We start from the raw sequence: 19,735 nt of genomic DNA, 5'->3' as shown, positions 1-19,735 counted from the left end.
CTCCTCCCCAAAGTGGTAAACAGATCCAATGCAATCCAAATCAAAACTCCACAGATGCCTACAGAGCAGATTCTAAAATCTCTGTGAAAATGTAAAGGAACTAGAATGACCAAAACCACTAAAAAAAAAAAGAAAGAAAGAAAGAAAGAAAAGAAAAGAAAAGAAAAGAGAAAGGTTGAACTCAGTGATTTCAAGGCTTACTACAAAGCTACAGTGGCCCAGACCGTGTGGCACCAGAAATACACACAGACGAAGGGAGTTCTGGAGAGTCTCGAAAGACACCCACACAGACAGCAATCAGCTCATTTTCAGCAAAGATGCAAGGTCAATATAAGAGAAACAGAACAGTTTTTTTAAGAAATGGTGCTGGGGGTGCCTGGGTGGCTAAGTCGTTTAGTGTCTGCCTTCAGCTCAGGGCGTGGCCCTGGGATCGAGCCCCACATCGGGCTCCTCCGCTGGGAGCCTGCTTCTTCCTCTCCCACTCCCCCTGCTTGTGTTCCCTCTCTCGCTGGCTGTCTCTCTCTGTCAAATAAAAAAATAAAATCTTAAAAGAAAAGAAAGAAATGGTGCTGGAACAACCGGAAATCTGCATGCAGAAAAGCAAACCCCCACACGTCTGCCACATAATACAGACCCTGACTCAAAGGGGATCGTGGATGTGCATGTGAAACACAGAACCGTACAACTTCCAGGAGAAAATACAGGAGGTTTCTGTGACCTCGGGCTGAGCCAAGAGTTCTGAGACAGGATGCCAAAAGCACAATCTATAAAACCAAAAAAATGATAAAACTGCATCAAAACGTAAAAGTTCTGCTCTGGAAAAACAGTATAAAAGAGAGAAAGATAAGCTTTAGAATGGGCAAAAGCACCTGCAAACCTGTATGTGACAAGGAACTCGCACTCACATCACACAGGGTTCCCAACCCTAACAGTGACGCGCAGGACGCAGACTCTCCCAAAGAAGGCGCACCAACGCCAGCACTCACGCGCGTCCCAAGTACTGGAGCCGAGCAGGACGGCGCGCCCGGGCCTCCCCTCCACTGGGGGCGGCAAAGCACAGCAGGGCACAGCCAGGGCGAGTGTGGCAGTTTCTTACAAACTCAAACCTACACTTACTACACAAGCCGGCAGTCTGCCTCCGACGTATGTACCCAGAAGAAACAAAGGCCTAGACTCACACACACAGAACTCTGTGAACACTGACAGCAGCTTTACTCCTAAGTAAACAACCCAACTGTCCTTCAACGGGTGAGTGAGGAGACAGACCGGGGACGCCCGCGCCACCAAACACCGCTTAGCAAAGAACAGACGACCGGTAAACGGCACGGCGTGGCTGCTTAGCGGCAGAACCCACATGTGGTATGACTCCATTTAGGCTTCTTTCCTACTGGAAAAGGCAAAATCACAGAGGCAGAGCGCAAAGGGAGGGAGGGGCGGCTACACAACTCTGTGGGTCTGGCAAAACTCAACAGAACTACAGACAAAAAAGAGGGAGTTCCACTGAATTAAATAAGTCTAAATAAATAAATACTATTAGTGACATAACCCAGTGACTGAAATAAAAATCCACATATGAATACGTCAATGGAAGAAAAAGGAAAGCACACTGTTAACAGCAGAAAGCCAACCGATCAATGCATTAGGGGCAACGGAGCTAGAAAGTCCATTCTGCGATCTTTAAGGTGAAAACGGATTCTGGCCAGATGGTGGAATTAGTGGCTAAAAGTTTAATGAGGTACAGGACATTTACAGAGTTTCAAAGTATCTTCCCCAAGCTATTTATCATTTACCAAAGAAAAACTAAGAACGACCCACTGCAGAAGCCGGGTGGACACAAGCCTCACCACGTGGTCGCAGTAAGCATCGCCAGGCACAGGGCCGCTGACCTCACGGCCTCCTGCTACGGCAGTGCGACCCGCGCACAGTGTCACTTCTGTGGTATTCCCCTCAAGGACACACAGCCCACGTCAGATACAAGATATCGGACACCAGATATCGATCTGGTATCAGAGGACATTCTGTCAAATAACCAGCCTAAACTCAAAAACGTGAAGGTCATGAAAGACTGAGGAGCCAGCCCAGATGAAGGAAGACGGAGGAGACACGACAACAACGCGTGGTCAGTGATCCCAGACCAGGGTAAAGCCACCACGGCCAACCCTTGAACAAGGTGGGTTTGAACTGCGCAGGCCCACATACATGCAGACTTTTTTCCAAACAGAACAGTACTGTATTTTCTCCTTTCTTATGATTTTCTTCTCTCCAGCTTGCTTTACTGCAAGAATACGGTACATAAAACAGACAAAATACATGCTAATCAACTATGTTATCAGTAAGGCTTCCAGTCAACAGCCGGCTAACAGGAGTCAAGTCTCTGGGGAGTCAAACGTTATACGGCGCCCCTGCACTGCGTAGGCGCCCCTGCACTGCGTAGGTGCCCCTGCACTGCGTAAGGGTCAGCTCTATAAAGGACACCATCAGGTCAAGACGCAGAAACCGCATCTGAGCTTTGGCTTGGTCGTAGTCCTGACGTGACTTGTACTGTGTCAGGCAAGAGAACACTCTCACCGAAGGTACGCAGAGCATCAGAGATAAAAGTGCATGACGCGGTATCCGCAACCGCCAGTCGCCCAGTTCGGGGCAGACGTGTGTGAATACACATACGGTAGAGTGAAAACAATACAGAGGAGCAAAAAGTGCACATCTGGTGAACCCGTAAAGGGCACAAACGGAGTTCTTTGGAAAACTGTTTTTGCAACTTTCACGTGTGTTTGAAATTACAGCAAAATTAAAATCAAGAAAGTTTTTAAAAAAACGTATCACCACAAGATAAAACTACTCTCCAAAGCAAGAACCATCCATTCCCTCTTGGGAGAATCTGACCTGTTCTTTCAGCCTCTTGGCATCAGTGACGTAACACTGAACAATTTTGTTTCCAAACAATTAACGCTACTCAGCCTGCGCTCAGTGGGCACCCGGACGGGACCTAAGGTCCTGACTTCAGCATTTCTTCCAGCTGCGGAAAATATTAAGTTACCACCTGCTTAAATCTTTTTTTTTCTTGTTCTGTTTTGCACTGTTCTTAAAAATACAGATAAAAGACACAGGAAAGAACCAACATTTAAAACACAGCACACAAGGAATCCTGAGTACACATTCCACAGGACTGTAAGTATTAGGTGACATGCATGCGAAGGCTACTATGCGTCACACTCAACACAGAAAAAATAAGAATGCATTAAGATCCGTGTTGGCATTTACTCATGCAACTTAATTTTATCATTTTATATGCAGGAAGACTTTTTAATTTTTTAAAAATAAGGAATGGGCTCTGGAAAAAAATGCTGGAGAGCAAATAGTAAAATTGAAGGTTAAAATATCTGGATGGAGGAAAGTTTGGGATGAGGCTACATTTGAGAACCATCGAAAAGTACCTGAAGCGGTTGCTGCTGGGATGAAAAAGCAGCAGAAACATTTGGCGGAAGCTGGGTTGCTATAGCAACGGGAGTACCAGTCTGCCCATCCTTTCCTGTCACAACCTTTACCTGAGAGAAAATATTTTGAGAAAAAAAGGCAACATAATTTTTAAGACTGCTCGAAATTTTGTCAGAATTTTATTGCTGATAGCTCAGTGATGCCTGGTGTTTAAAAATGGAATGCTTTTGCATGAAATCCTGTAAAAGGACACCGAACTGACTTACGGTGGAGTCACAACCTAACGACCTGACTCCAGGGTGCATCTTACAGGAACTTCAACTTGAGCTCAGATTCTGCAACTTCCAACTACAAACAAGGGAACAGCAGTCTCTGAGCAGCAAAGCCCTCATGCCCGCACAGACCATCCGCACGGCAGCCACCCCACTGCCACCGTGTGTGGGTCCATCTCAGCAGGAAGCTGCAAAAAAGGGGGGTCAGGTGTCCTCATTAGCACAGATGAGGGGGACTGAGCCTACAGACAACACTGCGTACAAACAGAGAGAGAACTTAATTTCACTATTTCATGGCAACAGAGGTGTAATCCTCAAAATAATCATATAAACCTTTTGGAAAATAAAAATGATCCTTTTTGGAAAGGGTGTTAAAGAAGACACAAAATGGCAAAGCCACACAGATATGTCCATAAATCTCAATGAGGACGGCAGAGCAAAGAGACCAGCTTTTGCTCGGCAAAGGCTGATTTCTTTGCAGAAGAGCTGACAAAGAGTCCAACTGCTTCAGCTGTGTCGTGAAACGAAATAAGCTCCACCAACATACCATACACTGCACAACACAAAGCACACGACACAGTGCGTTACAGTCGCCCTCACTACCGCCCTGGTTTGATTAGCTCCTTTTTCAGGAAATACAAGTAGAAGGGTCTCAGCAATCACTACAGTATTGAAAAATCTCAACTGGGGGATGTACGAAGCACCATTCCAGGCACCCCAAAATTTCACTATCTAAAAAAGATTCTATGTTAAATATCATTCAGTAGGTATTTGCACACATGGGAGTTTAAAATACCTCCAGTTGGAGACTACATCTAAAAATTGAAAAATTCTCACAGTTTTTGCCACAACTGTATTTTCATCCTGAAGACACCATGCAGGCATACCTAGTGATGTGGCATCGTGACTGAGACACTGTAAAAAGCTAGTGATTCAAATCCCTGCTCAGAAACCACATTTGTGGTGTTTTTAATGGTGAACCAGTGTAAGTAAAATGCGAAATCTACACAAGCAGCCAGAGGGCGTCCACACTCCAGCCTCAGTGCTGTACAAGACCCACAGCCCCAGCTGACTAGGGGGACAGCTGGGTCATGCCAGGCCACCCTCTGCAAAGTGGACGACCTTGCTCTGGACCGAAGTGCTCGGTCCTGGACCAGCACTGCTCACAGGGCTGTCCTGCATCCTCCTCCCGACATCCAGAGCAGCTCCTCCCCTCCGTGCAGGAAAAGAGCAAAATACATCTTCAGTTTTACTCCTGCATCAAACCTGACGAAACCACGTCCTAGAAACACCCCAGGCTCGTAGCTTATGTTTTATTTATAGTTGCCTAGACTCAAATCTGCAAAGCATGGTCCTCTAATTATTAAACTGCTGTTTCTCACCTCGTCATTGATAACCTCAGACTTTTCTTCCTCCTCCTCCTCCTCCTCCTCCTCCTCATCCTCCTCCTCCTCCAGGTCCAAATCATTCTGCCTAAGATAAGCTTGCAACGGGGCATAATGCTTCTTCTTGAAAGCCAAGAAGTCCATCATGTTCCCTTGAAGGTGTTGCAGGAAGAACAATTCGATCAAGTACTCCTTGAAGGCCTCCTTCAGTGCCTCCATCTCTCTGTAGTGGTAATCCAGGCACTGCTTCCTCATCTGGGCCAGCTCCGGAGAGGCCGGGGGGATCTCCTCCAACTTCTTGGGGGCCTTCCTCACCCCCGCACTCCCCGCAGACGTGAGAGGGAGGCTGGAAAGGCCCGGGGGCACCGCGGTCCTGGAGGGGCTGGTGGGGGGCGGTGGGGAGGTCATCCCAAAGGCCGAAGCCCCCCCGACCCCGACCCCGACCCCAGGGAGCAGGGGTCTGGTCAGCGGCGGGCCCTGCAGCACCTGCTGCTGCTGGATCAGCTGCCCCTGGATGATGCTGCTGATCTGGGGTGGCAAGCTTGCCGTGGTGATGTGGCCGGGGCTGGCCAGGGGCTGCAGGCTGGCTGCACCTGCAGCCGCGGGGCTCTGGGGTCCCAGGTGGTGGACAGTGCCCCCAGACTGTGCGTGGGGCTGTGACAGTCTCCGTTCTCGGACCGCAATGGGAGCCCCTGCATGCTGCAGCTGCACCTGGGTGCCCGGAGCCATCTGGGCGAGGCCCGAGCTCTCCTGAAACACAAAGTGCCCGCCACTAGATGGGCTCAAGCTCATCTGCCTCACTAACACGCTGGCGTCCACGAAGCCCCCAGTGGGACTGCTGCTGCAAAGGCCCAGGCCAGGGCCAGGGGTGCCCGCCCGCACGCTCTGCAGGCCCGGCCCCGGCCCAGGACTGGGCTGGGTGGGACTCTGAGTCTGCACCTGTTGGGACAGCGGCGAGGTGACCTGGATGTATGACGGAGATCCATGCTCAAAGCGCCTCTGCTGGGCACTGAACTGGAAACCTGGAGAAGTGGGGCTGGGGAGTGGCAGAGGAGCGAGTGTGATCTGTGGGTTTCCTCCCACGACTGGTCCGACGCTCTGAAGGGCGATATTCACGTTCTGCCCCGTCACGGGACTCCTATTCATCAGCTGCTGAACTTGGTAACTGGGAGACTGAGGTGCGGATGGGCTGGCCGACGGCGCGAAGGGCGTGGCAGGGGACTGGGGCGGATTTGGGTGGGCCTGCTGCTCTTCTCCTTCGCTGCTGGCGAAGGCCCTGGACCTCTGCAGCTGGTGCTGGACACTCTGAGAGCCGCTGCCATGGTGCATTATCGCCCCCCTTTTTAATCCAACTTAATGTTCTCCTGAAAAATCAAAGTTGAAATCAAGTTACTTGAAGACCAATGTAAGCATCTGATCAGCACTTACTACGAGTACCATTTAGCAGCACTGGAGAAGTAGTCTGAAGGTACATTCCGACTGGCATCTGACACAAATGAGTCTTAGAAATTCTTACCGAGCCATGAAAGAGATGGCACTGGAGACGATGCCCCTCAACACGGATGAGGGACAGGTCCTTCTGGGTCACTGCTGGGACCCGTTGGTGGGTCATCCCAGCCAGCTACCGTGGAAGGGAACCAGCATTGCTAGCTCAAGGCCAAAAAGGATCTGAACTCAGCACTGGCACTCATGACCAGTACATTTCTTCCCAGAAGCCTTCTAGCCCGGTGGCCCTTCTCCATTCCCACATGCAGTGGGGCTGTCTGCTCGTCTGTCCTGGGGGAGGGGCAGCACCCTCCTCGCCGCCAGGCACCCAGGAGGCAGTCAATGACTGCTGCCAAATGCAGGCACAGGCTATATGCTGCCATCACCCCCTCACCAGAACAGAACATCCCACCAAACTCTGGGCTACATCAACTGCAGACACACAGAGCAACCATTACTTATCAGACCCTAAGCTCCTGAAGGAAAGGGCCCAGGGCTGGGCGCCAAAGCCTCACCTCAGGCCTGTCGTAGGAGCCAGAACAAAACAGGAAGGTGCCTCGAACCTCAGAGAGAGGAGGAGAATGGCCGGGACTCAGGCCTGTGCTCTGGGAGAGTCTCCCTCAAAGGTCTGCAAAGTCTCTGGAGCTGGTACCATAGCTGCAAAGAGGCTCCCAGCCCAAGCACTGCTTTGTGCGGAGGACTAGGGAGGTGCTGGGGGAGAGGAAGACATGTGCTGGGGGTCAGCTCTCGGGATAGGGCTGAGCAGGAGGAGGCCAGTTCTGAGGTGGGACCCCAGAATGCTTCCAAGTCAGACCCAGCTAGAGTCTCAGTGTCTGCCAGGGAGAAGACCCCACTGGGGACAGGATGTCCCCCACAGACACCTGGGCTGTCTGCTCCCCACTGAGGCAGGGTCACAGGGACAGAAATATCCTTCCACCATTGGAAACTGTCAAGTCTTAACTAACACACCTAGCTCCCCGTGTCTTGGTGTTCCTCCCACCTTGCCCCCAACACTAGCAAGAGGGCCAGCCCTGTTATCCTCAGGGCATCATGACCTATCTCACAGAAGACAGGGATAAACATCAGAAACCAGAAGTTACAAAAGTTACAACACAAAAAAAACACATTCACATGGAAGGCTCCCACAGTCCCGGGCCCCTGGCTGCAAAAGACGGATACGTGGAATCAGGTGTACACCAGTAAAGACTGGGGAAATAAGAATTGGTGTCAAAGCAGCAGAAAAGGCGCTTTCTGCTCGGAAGGCCATCCCTGAAGACTGAGTCCCAAGATCATGGGCAAGCTGCAGCACACCCCTCTAACCAGGCAGTCATGGGAGGAGCGGCCGGCACGAGCACCCTCGCGTACTCTCACCCTCGCCCCCGAGCAGCAGCCCCGCACAGTGGCTCAGGGCCGGGGGCCTCGGCCACCCGCTGCCGTCAGAACGAGCTTCTGCTCCTGATCCTTGTAAACAAGCGTCATGAGGAGACGTGTGTGGAACTGGCACAAAAATAGAACGCACATGATAAACAAACACATGAGGGCATGTTTAGATCATTTCCTTAGGATCCATTCCCAGCACATCAAAGGTGAGCAAGAAGAGAGCATACAGGCCAGAAACCAGCTCTCCCACATACAACAATTCACAAAACCAGGGGAAGGTAAGACTTAGGGGGAAATATGTCACGACCACTGACACAGAGTGAAAATTCTATTTAAATTCTCACCACAAATCATTCACCAAAATAAATGAAGCATCTTACACGGTAACCTCCCAAGTTTTACACCAATTATAGAAATGTCAAAACAGAAATAGGTAGAAAATACAAAAATGAATACTTACTAAAGCTCTGAAGGGAATTCAAGTTCCTAAACTTAAAACAGTAAAGTTGTATCTGAAAAAACAGATGGATTTGAAGACATGCAAAATTTAAAAATGTTTAAAACTCAAAAGTAAATCATCAAAATCATGAATATTTGGGGTAGTTATGACAGGGGGCTACCACTAATACTACAGAAAGCACTCATACAAACTGAAAATCACGCAATCCCACAGAAAAGTGAAATAAGGACAAGACACAGTTTACATAAGAAAAGCATCTACTTAACCAGCGTGAAGGAGAATGTCCAACCTCACCACTAATAAAAGCAATACAGACTGAAATAAATATCTTCCAGATCCACTTTGCAAAGACGCTAGCCACATCACACCGCTGGCGCCCTGCCAACCCCCGCTAAGGGGGTGTGGGAGGCAGATGGGGACACAGAGCAGAGATCTCAAAGGGCTCAGAGCCCAGGACATGCCTGAAGGGTGGGTGACACGGCTGGGAAAGCAGAGCCAACCCACTCACCCTATGACCTTTGACCTAGTCCTAGTATCTCTGGAAATCTCTACTGAGGAAATTCACCTACCTATTTTTTTTAATTGTGCATAAAAACGTGCATTGCAGAATATAGTAAAAAAGAAAACAAAAAGGTAACCAGAAATAGCCAGTGTCCAAGTTCTAATAATAAATGAAAAGCTAATAAAATGAAAAACATGCAGACATATTAAGTGAAAAAAGCAGATACCAATTACGTGATATAAGCCCTACTCTGTTAGAGATGTGAATTAAAGAGCTATCCACTGAAACATATCAAAATCTGAATACTGACCTTCGCCTGGAGAAGGGACACAACACTGGAGCAGCCTCACACGGAGCACGCCTCGGCAACGTGAGGACCCAACTACTGACGGACCCACACCAACACGAATCGTGAGACGCCAGGGGCAGAGCCAGACCCAAGGGTCATGCAGCGCAGGTCACGGACACGACATGATATTCTGGAACAGGCAAAACCACAGGGACAGAGATTAGACAGACTCTGAGGGTTGAAGGTGGGGGACGGCTGACTCGAGAGAAGCAGGAGGGAATCTGGGGGTATGGACCTGTTTCTCCACTTGATTTGGGGACATGGTTACGAACGTGTCTGCCCAAAGTCACGGAGCCACACACTAAAGCATGAACATTGCTACACGTAAACCGTACCTCAACTTCTGGTAGTCAAGTTAGAGAAACAAGCCCAATCGATGACAATATAAAGAAACTGCTTATCTAAAGCAGCGTTCCCCAAAAATGTGCCACAGTTACCCCAACGGAGAGCAAAGCTACCACCAATGGCAAAACAACTTTTTTTTGTAGTGGCTGTTTCTACTTCCGAGGTCCATCAGAGAGAGCTGCAGCCGACCATTCAGCCCATCGCCCTGCGCAGGCACTGCTCAGGACGAGGCCGAAGTCCGCGGCACGAGGTCAGACCGCGCGTGCAGCCTGGCGAGGAGCAGGGCACAAGCCCTCAGGTCACTGCATACAACGCTCACCAGTGCCGCTGGCAGGATGCTGGCCACAGGCCTACCATCTCCACCTGCCGCTGCTCCATTGGGGTGACGGTGACATCACAAAGGGACACATCTAGACACCAGGAAATGCCACTTGAAGGAACACTACCTGGGCCCTGTTCTCAGTATAGGGCAGGGGTCCCCAGGTCAGAACCCATGAGAGGGCTCGAGAGACTGGGGACTTACAGCAGCTGCTCCTGGGCCCCTGCTGAACCCTGGAATTGGTCCCGCTACCCACCCTCCATTCCCAGCTTCCCGTCTGGGAGCTGCCAGAGTCCACGCAGCTGGGGATCAGGATCTTCCCCTTCAACAAGGAGGCAACTCAGGCCATGAGCCTTGCTCCCTTCCCAAACTCACATCCCTCTCTGCCCCTACACTTTCCCAGATCCAGCCAGGGCCATCTCCCGTGCTTCAGGTCGTTCTGCAATATTGTCACCATGGTCACGGTGCATCCCCTAGGCCAAAGCCAGGGTCTGGGTACTGTTCGTCACACAGGGAGCACTGCTGTTACTGCAGGGAAGTGTTTCTGCACAGCCGTGACACCACCCATGTCCAGCACACAGAGCACAAGCCAAAGAGCCCCCTGCAGGCTGTGAGCAAACAGCCAGTGGTGGACACGGAGGTGTCAGACACAGTCCAGCCTGCTAAAAATAAGGACCGGACACCTGGGTAGCTCAGGTCGTGATCTCAGGGTCCTGGGATGGAGCCCCACATCAGGCTCCCTGCTCAGCCGCAAGCCTGCTTCTCCCTCTCCCTCTGCCTGCTACTCTGCCTGCTTATGCGCGCATCTGCTTTCTCTCTCTCTGTTAAATAAATAAAATCTTAAAAAATAAAAAAAAATAAACAAAAGCAAGGACCAGTCCATGACTCCAAATACAAAAACCAGAGCCTAGACTTGGCTCTCGTGGTCCACCAAAACACTGCGTATCCCCACAGACTGCTCACAAGCAACGGGCTACATGTCCGACTCGCTCGCTCCCGGCCTTTACTTACGAAACGACATTTCCTATTACAGAAATCAGTAAAGCAAAGTAGAACTCCAAGACTTGAAGCTGAATTTCTCAAGTACATTAACTGATAAATCGTCTCTCCTAATAAAAGAATTGCAATTAAAACTAAGCTGAAATGCCATTTCTCATCTCCCAGACCGAACAAGCGGGGCCGTGGGGAAGCGGGCCCGCCCCGCTCCGCTCCGCTGTGGGAGCTGTCCAACCCCACGCAGGGGTCTGGCACCACCTCACAAAGCTGCACGCGCTCCTACTCACACGGAATCCACGAGCGCCACTACAAACTCAGCCCGAGTAGCCACCTCCAGTACAGAAACAAAGGAACACGAAGTTTCCTCACCACGGCACTCTTTGTAAACACAAAACGTTAGAAATAAACCGCACGCCCACATTTCAGAGACCGGTGCCTCCATTTGGTGCATCCATTCAACGGAGCACCACGCAGCTGTATAAATGACTGAGAAAGCTGAGAACTCGTACACAGCCATTTCCAGAACTCTAACATTAAGTCGAATAAACAAAGTGCAAAAGACTATATGTGGGACACTACCCTTGCATAAGAGGAAAAGACAGATGTACAAACAGATACATCTTGCCTCCATTCTTTTCTACAAAAAAATAAGCATACACCCACATATCTGCGTATACATAATTTTTTCTCAAAAAATATATTTCCTAGTTATGTTCACTACAACAGTCTACAAGCACTGACATCCCATAAATATCTGCTTACGTTCACAAAAAAGGAACTCATGAAGAATAAGTCAGAAACGAATGAGGCTGATGACCTACTCAGGGTGGTGTGAGTAGAGTGACAGGGCAGTGAAGAAAGTGACACCAACTTGTAACACTTTGATTTTAGAATCGTGTTAAAGAGTCACATATTCAAAAACACAACCAAATCAATAAGGACGAAGAACTTCCTAAAACCCAATGTACACAGAAGCAGACAATCGAACTCGAGGAAGGACAACATAGTTACCAACGGAACAGGGAAGGAAGGGACAAAGGAACAACTCCATGCTGCTGGATGACAACTAGGAATCAGCATGAACTTACGGATTTTTCCCTTAAAACACATCTCCTAGTTCTGCCTACCGAAATGGCCTACAAGCAATGCCACCCTAGCAGAATGGAGGACACTAGGGGCAGCGGGGCCAAGACATGATGACAAGCAGCAAAGCAGGAAACCTCGTTCAGTGGAGGACAGAGGGAAAGAAGGCTAGGAGTTTTTAGGTCAGTGGCTCCCAACTGTAACCTTATCCATCTTTGAAAAAATAGTCATGCCATCCCTTAACGTTATTTGAATTTCAACCTGAAGTTAATGTTGAGACTAAAAACAAGTCAAGGGAGTAAGACTAAAGCAAAGCTTCTCCTTTCAACTCAGAACTCTCTACAGACAAACTGATGCACACCCAACTCACACTCCTGACAACCAGCCAACGGGTACGCCTGGCAGGCCTAGGAAATGGCCACAAGTGGGTGAGACAGACCAGGGTGAGGGACACTGCTGAGGCGTCCTGCATGCGGCTGGAACGTGTTCGGTGTTGGCCAAGTCGAGTCTGAGGCCTGTGAGGTCCGACCACCACCACGTCTCGGTTCTGTGAGGAAGCAGCTTGGCCAGAGCCAGGGCTGGGATGGAGACTAAAGCCCGCCCCCTGCAGTGACGGCTACATAAGGACCTTCCCCTCAACACCCCTGTCAAGCCACATGAAACCTCCCTCTTCTTCCTAGGAAAGCACTGCCACCCTCCCGAACTTCCTTCTGCAGAGAATGCTCGCTGTCCTCTCCTCCCAGGTAAGCCTGCACTCCAGCGCTTTCCAGGAGCGGTCTTGCACCCCCCTAAGCAATGACAAACACCAAAAAATGGAAGAAGTACCTCTGTCGGAGGGAGAAGGAAAAAAGAGGGGGTGAAGCTTAAACATGTTAAAAACACTGCTTTCACTAACCTTGGAATGCTTAAGGTTTTCTTAAAGATGGATAGATGGATGGGAGATAAAGCAGATACAGCGAAACACTGACGAGCAGACACTACGTCACGGGTACACACGCAGCTGACTGTAAAATCCTCCCACCCTTTGTGTGTTGTTGAAATGTTTCACAGTAAAACATTACAGGAAAAAAGACTTTCCACAGAAGATAGCAATACCAGATATCGCTCAACAAAGTCAAGGCTAACAGAAGTCCCACATACTAACAAAATGGGCACTCTTCTCCCCCAAGAGCACAGCAGGAAGGCTCCACGCTCATTCCTAAAATACGTAGATTCCAAGTGACATTAACTGGGCCAAACGGAGTTTTAAAACTCTGGGCTTCACTGTGCCACGTGCCACATCGCAGTGCCACGGTGCAGAAGCGGGAATTGAGGTCCCCATGTTCCTTCTCGCTTAGCAGGCTACGGTGCCAGGAGCTTACAGTCACTGTGGTGGGGGCAGGTCCTTAACCGGATGGGACTGAGAGCCCTGCGCTCCCCAGATAGGCAGGGTCGACCTCAGGTTGGGAGGAAGAGTCAAGACAAACCGAAGAGGTCCTTCCTCAGACACAAGCCATAAAGCTGCAAGCCCCCAACTCATGGCAGCGCTCGCTGCTGTTCCTCAACTTTTTACCCAGAGCGCCTGAGGGGCCTGTTTTGACCTTTCTCTCCTAATCCCCGCCACACACCTTGTGAAAATTTAATACCTCAGCCATAGCATAGATCTATAGATGCATTGTGACCCTTTGTGAGGCCACAAACCACAGTCATATCAAAGATTTTTTTCACCCTCCTCCAAGAACCAGTTTCCAGCCCCTTGTGAGAAACAGCGCCATCATGGAGAATGCAGGTTCTGACGTGCAGAAAGAGACCTGGAAAAGTGGGAACCAAATCAGCTAGTCCTGGGAAGGAAGTCAGGAATGGGGAGAAAGAGTAAAGAGGAACTCTCATCCTGTGCACCCTTGTTTGTCGTCTGAACAGCACAGGACGTGAACAGCTTGGGCACCACTCGCATCAGAGGACCAGCAACAGCAGGGGGCTGGGTCAAGTGTGGCACATCCATGTGTCCAGCCCACCCGGCAGCAGAAGGAAACAAGCTCTTGATCCAAGCAACAACCTGCGTGAGCCCCAAATGCATTATGCTCAACGAAAGAAGCCAGACTCAAGAGGCTCCACGCAGAGCCCCTTTAACTGACTCCCCAGAAAGGACAGAAAACACAGTGACAGAGATCAGCGGCCGCCCAGAGGGAGGAGCTCAGGAGAGTGGCAGCGCTAGGGCATTCTTTGGGGTGAAGAAATTTTTTTGTTTGTTTTTAAGATTTATTTATTTACTTTAGAGAAAGAGAAAGCACACGCACGTGCGCACCAGCGGGAAAAGGGGCAGAGGGCGAGAGACAATCTCAAGCAGACTCCACACAGAGCGTGGAACCCAACACAGGGCTCGATCTCATGATGCTGAGACCATGACCTGAACTGAAATCAAGAGTTAGACGCTCAACTGACTGAGCCACCCAGGTGCCCCAGAAACTGTTTTGAATCCTGACTGTCCTGGAAATTACACAACATCTATCAAAATTCTCAGAATTCTACACCAAGAAAAGGGAATACTGCAATGCGTGAAGTGTTTAAAAAAAAAAAAGGCTAAGTGAAACAGCAACATGAGGTTATGTAAAGGCTTTCCCTTCACTCGTACATAAATGCTTTTTAAATGTATTTCTACAACAATGCACAAGATAAAAATTTCCATTAACTAGAAATAAAGCAGGAACCACAGGGGGGCGGGGCCGAGAATATAGGCCCAAAGGACAGAGGCTCTGCCCAGAAGAAAACACTGAGGGCCAGGCCCGACTCCTGAAGGCAAAGGGCACACCCCTCCAGGTGGCCGAGGACCAGAGCGAGGCTCCCTGAGGAAGACGCTGCGCTTTCTCCCGTGAAAAGAGGCTCCAGTTGCCACAGACTGCAGCCACAACGAGCGGCTTGCCCTAGGCTCCAAGGAAAGGAGCAGACCAGCTAAGCAGAGACCACTTCCACACCGGGACTGCAGAACCTCAGGGACTGGAAGACCCAGCTCCAGGGGTGGACCCCAGAGGCCATGCTGGGCAGCCACAAACCCCAACAGAAAAGGAAAGCTTCCCTCCTATGCAAGAGGAGCAGAGACATAAAATGGGGGCAGGGGGACAGATAGAATTCACTGCCAGCACACAGGGCAGACCCCACAGACGGTCCACATGAAGAGATGCCATGCCCAACCACACACTGAATGCAAGGCCTGGTGACTGACTTGTTCCTTGAATGGCCTCACGCCCTCCCACCTCCAAGATGACTCCCCTTCATCTCTACCCACATCAACCTTACCCCCTGCAAGCATCTGTGCCTCTTGGAAGAGCCAGCTTCCCTCTTCTAAGCATGTGAATTCTATTCCTCAGCATCTACTAAAATCATTGATTACCCAAGTACACCTAGGTTCCTATCAAATCCACCTGCTTTGGAAAAGAATTTGTTTGTTACTATATTCACTTGATAAATACTTATTAAAGGCTTACTCCATCAGGCATTATTTTGAAGCACTAGGGATACGACAGTGAGCACGGCATAGTCCCTGACCCCAGAAAGGGGGCGGTAAGGTAACACACAGAGCAGTAAGTGGCAGACAAGAAGCACAATGGCAGAGCTCTCCCAAGGTAAGGGACAGAGACAGTGAGCGATGTGGTCAAGGTTCTGAGTTCCACAGCAGCCTCTCTGCAGAGGGGCTTCTCAAAAGAGTCAGACCATGGCATGTAAGGACCCAACATTCCACACAGAGCCAATGTGTGCCCAGGACCCGAGCCAGGGGACAAGAAGTGGGGGGCAGGGGGGCGCCTGGGTGGCACAGCGGTTAAGCGTCTGCCTTCGGCTCAGGGCATGATCCCGGCGTTATGGGATCGAGCCCCACGTCAGGCTCCTCCGCTATGAGCCTGCTTCTTCCTCTCCCACTCCCCCTGCTTGTGTTCCCTCTCTCGCTGGCTGTCTCTATCTCTGTCGAATAAATAAATAAAATCTTAAAAAAAAAAAAAAAAAAAAAAAAAAGAAGTGGGGGGCAGGGACATGAGGTAACAGGGGCAGTAAGGACCTGGTCACAAGGGGCTTCATAAACCACCTAAAAGATGTTAGCTTTTCTTCTGAGATGAGAACCATGGAGGGCTTTGAGCAAAGAAGGGCACAATCTGATTTCTGTTCTAAAAACATCACTCAGCCGCTGTGCTGAGATTCAAACGCAGAACAGCTCGGGTGAGCAGCGAGAAGGGCACTGGAATAACCCAGGTAAGAGATGCGGGGGGACGGGATTGAAGGACAGATGTAGCCAAGAAGACAGTGAGGAGCAGTCGGTTTGAATTCGATTTTGAGAGTGTGGACAGAGCAGATTTAGGACGTGGAAGAAAAGCAGAGATCACAGGACAGTTCTGACCTGAGCACTGCAAATGTGGAGCTGCCTCCAAGTGAAATGCAACAGCGTGTAAGCAGCAGGTCTCGCACAAGTACAAGTGCAATCTGGAACTTGGAACAGGAAGACCCAGCCCGGAAATACACACTCAGGAGATGCTGACATGTGACCTACAGCCCTGCCACAGGATGAGATCACCAGGTGTACAGACCAGAGAGGGCTGCCCCAAGGCATTAGAATATATACAGGTGAAGGAGATGAGAAGCAACCAGCAAGGTAAAAGGAGGACCAACAGAGTGGTGTCTCCATGCCACGAGGAGACAAGTGTTTCAAGGAAGCCATGGGCAGCCGGCTCAAAGGCTGCCCACAGGGGGCCTTGGCAATATAACAGCACGACTGATCCCAAGAGGAGCGATGCTGGAGAAGAGGGGAGACTGGGGGACCAAAAGCTTAACTGAAGTTGGTTCAAGAGAAATGAGAGGAGAAAATGGTGATAGGGAGTACATGATTTTTTTTCCAACTGTGGTATGAAAGGAAGCTAAGGCCTAGAAAGAGAAGCTGGAGGATTTGTATGTTGGTAAGAATACTTTGGAGAGAAGATAAACTGAAGAGAAGACAGAACGTTAGAGCTATGCCCTAGAGTAGGCAAGAAACGGTGGACCCAATGCGAAAGAGTAAATAATGGTTTGTGGATACTACAGTGCTAACAGCAATTACTGTACAGGGCTTAACAGTACGTGATCATGCTGTTTTTAAAACCACATAAAATTACATTATACAATCTCAATTATAAAAGAAAAATTACATGGATAGAATAAGGGGCCAAAAGAACATTAATTGTGCTTATCTTTGGGTGGTAGGATGACTTAGTTACAAAACATATTTTTACATTTTTTGAAACCATTCACAAAGCATGTTTGTTTTACTGGTTCCACTAAAAAAAGTTACCAAAGCCATTTTATTGCATATATCACTTCAGAAATCCCCCAGAAAGCACATGAAGACTCCAACATGTACAATGGCAGGGAAAAGCACCATCAGCGTTGGGCTGCACTATCCTTCTCTACTGGTAAGGTGATATCCCAGCAGAGACCTGAGGGCTACAGATCTCCGTGGCAAAGTGCTGGAGGAAAGAAGACTGCGCCCTCTGAGCGGGCCAAGTGAGCTGCACAGGGAGACTCTGGAGCCCCACACATCCCAAGTACACTGCTGTGCTGCGCGCAGTAGCGTCAAAATGAGCTGGGTTTGAATTCACCCAGCTGTCCCCCGTTGAATGACTTGGACAAATCACTGTCCCCCTGCACCTGTTCCCACACCTGCGAAGGCGGCACGGCTGGCGCCAGAGGACCAATGCAGTGGGAATGCCTATCCTGCTGAAGGAGTTGACCACGCAGACCCGAAAACCAAACCAGAATAAAGTGCCAGGCCTGTAGTGGGGGTTGGAGAGCCGCCCCCGCCTGACGCCCAGGTCACTGTAGGCCTCCGCACCACGAAGGGTCTCTGCCCAACGCCAGAGGCCCCCACCCAACCCCTGCGCCCCATTACCGCGGGCCGCGTCTCAGCTCCAACACCCCCCTCACAGCCCCCGCGCCCCGTCACCGCGGACCGCGCGCGTCTCCGCGCCAGCCCCCCACCCAACCCCGGCGCCCTGTCACCGCGGACCCCGGACCGCGTCTCCGAGCCCAACCTCGACGCCCCGTCACCGCGGGCCGCGTCTCGGCGCCAGCCCCCCAACCACTCCCGGCGCCCTGTCACCGCGGGCCGCGTCTATGCATCACCGCCCCCCAGCCACTCCCGGCGCCCCGTTACCGCCTGCCGCGTCTCCGCATCAGCGCCCCCCACAGCTCCGACGCCCTGTCACCGCAGGCCGCGTCTCCGCGCCGCACCGGCGCACCCTCCACAAGCTCAGCGGCCCCCACCCACCCCCGGCCGACCCCTGACTCCTGGCGCCACCCCCCCCCGGCGCTCCCGTCTTCGCGTGCCGCGTCTCCGCGCCAAACCCGTGCCACCTGCACCCCCGCTACCTCCACCCCCTAACTCCCGGCAGCGCCCCCCCCCACCCCGGCGGGCCCCCAACTACACGTCCCGGGGGTGGGGGGAAAGGGCTCCCAGAAGGACCGGGGTCGCGGACCACACGACTCCGGACCCTGACCCCCGCCATTCCCGGCCACTCCGCGCCCCCACCTACCCAGGCCTGGACCGCACTCCTGCTGCGTCCGGCGGAGGGCTGGGGGCGGGGGTCGAGGTGGCGCCGCTCCGCTCGGCGCATCCGGGGCCGCGAGCGGAGGAAGCGGCGGCGCGCCCGCTACGGCGAGCCGGAAGTGACGTCGCGCGACGAGAGGCGTCGAGACGGGCGGAGGGCTAGAGCGGCCGAGCGAGGGCGGGCCGACGGGGCGGCGGCGGTCGGTCCCCGGGGAGTACTGCATTGGGGCAAGGCCGGGGCCGCGAAGGCAGGATGGGCTGGAGCCGGCGGGGCGGGCGGGGAGCTCGCGGGGCCCCGGGAGTCGCAGGGCACTAGACCCGCGGATAGCATCAGACGGAAGGGGGCTGGCGCCAGAGGTGAAGACGGCAGAGAGGGGATGGCCCCCGAATGGGAGACCCCGGCTCAGGGGTCGGCATCCCGAAGAGACCAGGGACTTAGGGCCCCACGAGCGGACGGCGGACGGTCCTTAGACATGTCCCGGGTGGGGCACCTGCGCACCGGCGGGGGCGGCCGGGCTCCCCGGCCGGAGGAGGCGAAGTGGGGGGCGAGCCCCGACTCCCCCACTCTGGCCACGGCGGCCGGCAGCAGAGCGTCCTGGTGCCGTCCGACCCCGGGCTCCTGGGGACACGACCCCGCCGCTCACCGGAGCCGAGAAACGGAAACAGCCCCATCAACGGCTGCGCGGGGAATGTGGCGCACCGGGGGGCTGGGTCGCGGACACCCGCGACAGGGCACACGAACCTGGAAGACACTACCCTCGCTCCCCGTGGCGCTCCGTGCCCCGAACCGCCAGGCCCGCGTCCTCCCGGACTGGATGCCTCTCCCACCCCCACCCCCCTTTTAAGTGAGGGCAGGAAAGCTGCCTGAATCTTTGCAATCCCTGAGCCCGGTACAGAGCCTGACACATGGCAAGAATCCAGGAAAGGTTTGAGGATTCAATCCTTTTATAACTCATCTCCCAAAGAATGGGAGACAAACTAGAAAACCATTTTCGTTTGTTAATCAAGAGTAATATTCAAAAATGCGGTGGATGGGGCACCTGGGGGGCTCAGTCCCTGAAGCGTCTGCCTTCGGCTCAGGTCATGATCCTGGGGTCCTGGGATTGAGCCCCGCGTCCGGCTCCCTGCTCATCAGGGAGTCGGCTTCACCTCTGCCTGTGCCCCTCCCTGCCGCTCATGATCT

The 19,735-nt window shown here is 51.9% G+C and overlaps 1 protein-coding gene across 1 annotated transcript in view; it reads right to left on the bottom strand.

The window, feature by feature from the left end:
* Positions 1-18,654, bottom strand: part of EP400 (E1A binding protein p400) — a 104,432-nt gene extending 85,778 nt beyond the window's left edge. The window contains exons 1-5 of the mRNA XM_057305904.1: positions 18,539-18,654; positions 9,230-9,398; positions 8,418-8,469; positions 5,090-6,456; positions 3,435-3,545 (exon numbers count right to left, since the gene is read on the bottom strand). Coding sequence (XP_057161887.1) covers positions 3,435-3,545; positions 5,090-6,421 — 1,443 coding nt within the window. The 5' untranslated portion in view covers positions 6,422-6,456; positions 8,418-8,469; positions 9,230-9,398; positions 18,539-18,654. The remainder of the gene's footprint in view (positions 1-3,434; positions 3,546-5,089; positions 6,457-8,417; positions 8,470-9,229; positions 9,399-18,538) is intronic.
* Between the last annotated feature and the right edge of the window lie 1,081 nt (positions 18,655-19,735).

This window comes from Ursus arctos, unplaced genomic scaffold (assembly GCF_023065955.2).
Source record: "Ursus arctos isolate Adak ecotype North America unplaced genomic scaffold, UrsArc2.0 scaffold_34, whole genome shotgun sequence".
In the NCBI taxonomy this organism is placed as follows: Eukaryota; Metazoa; Chordata; class Mammalia; order Carnivora; family Ursidae; genus Ursus; species Ursus arctos.
The sequence above is the reverse complement of the archived record's forward strand: the minus strand, read 5'-3'. Positions and strand labels throughout refer to the sequence as shown.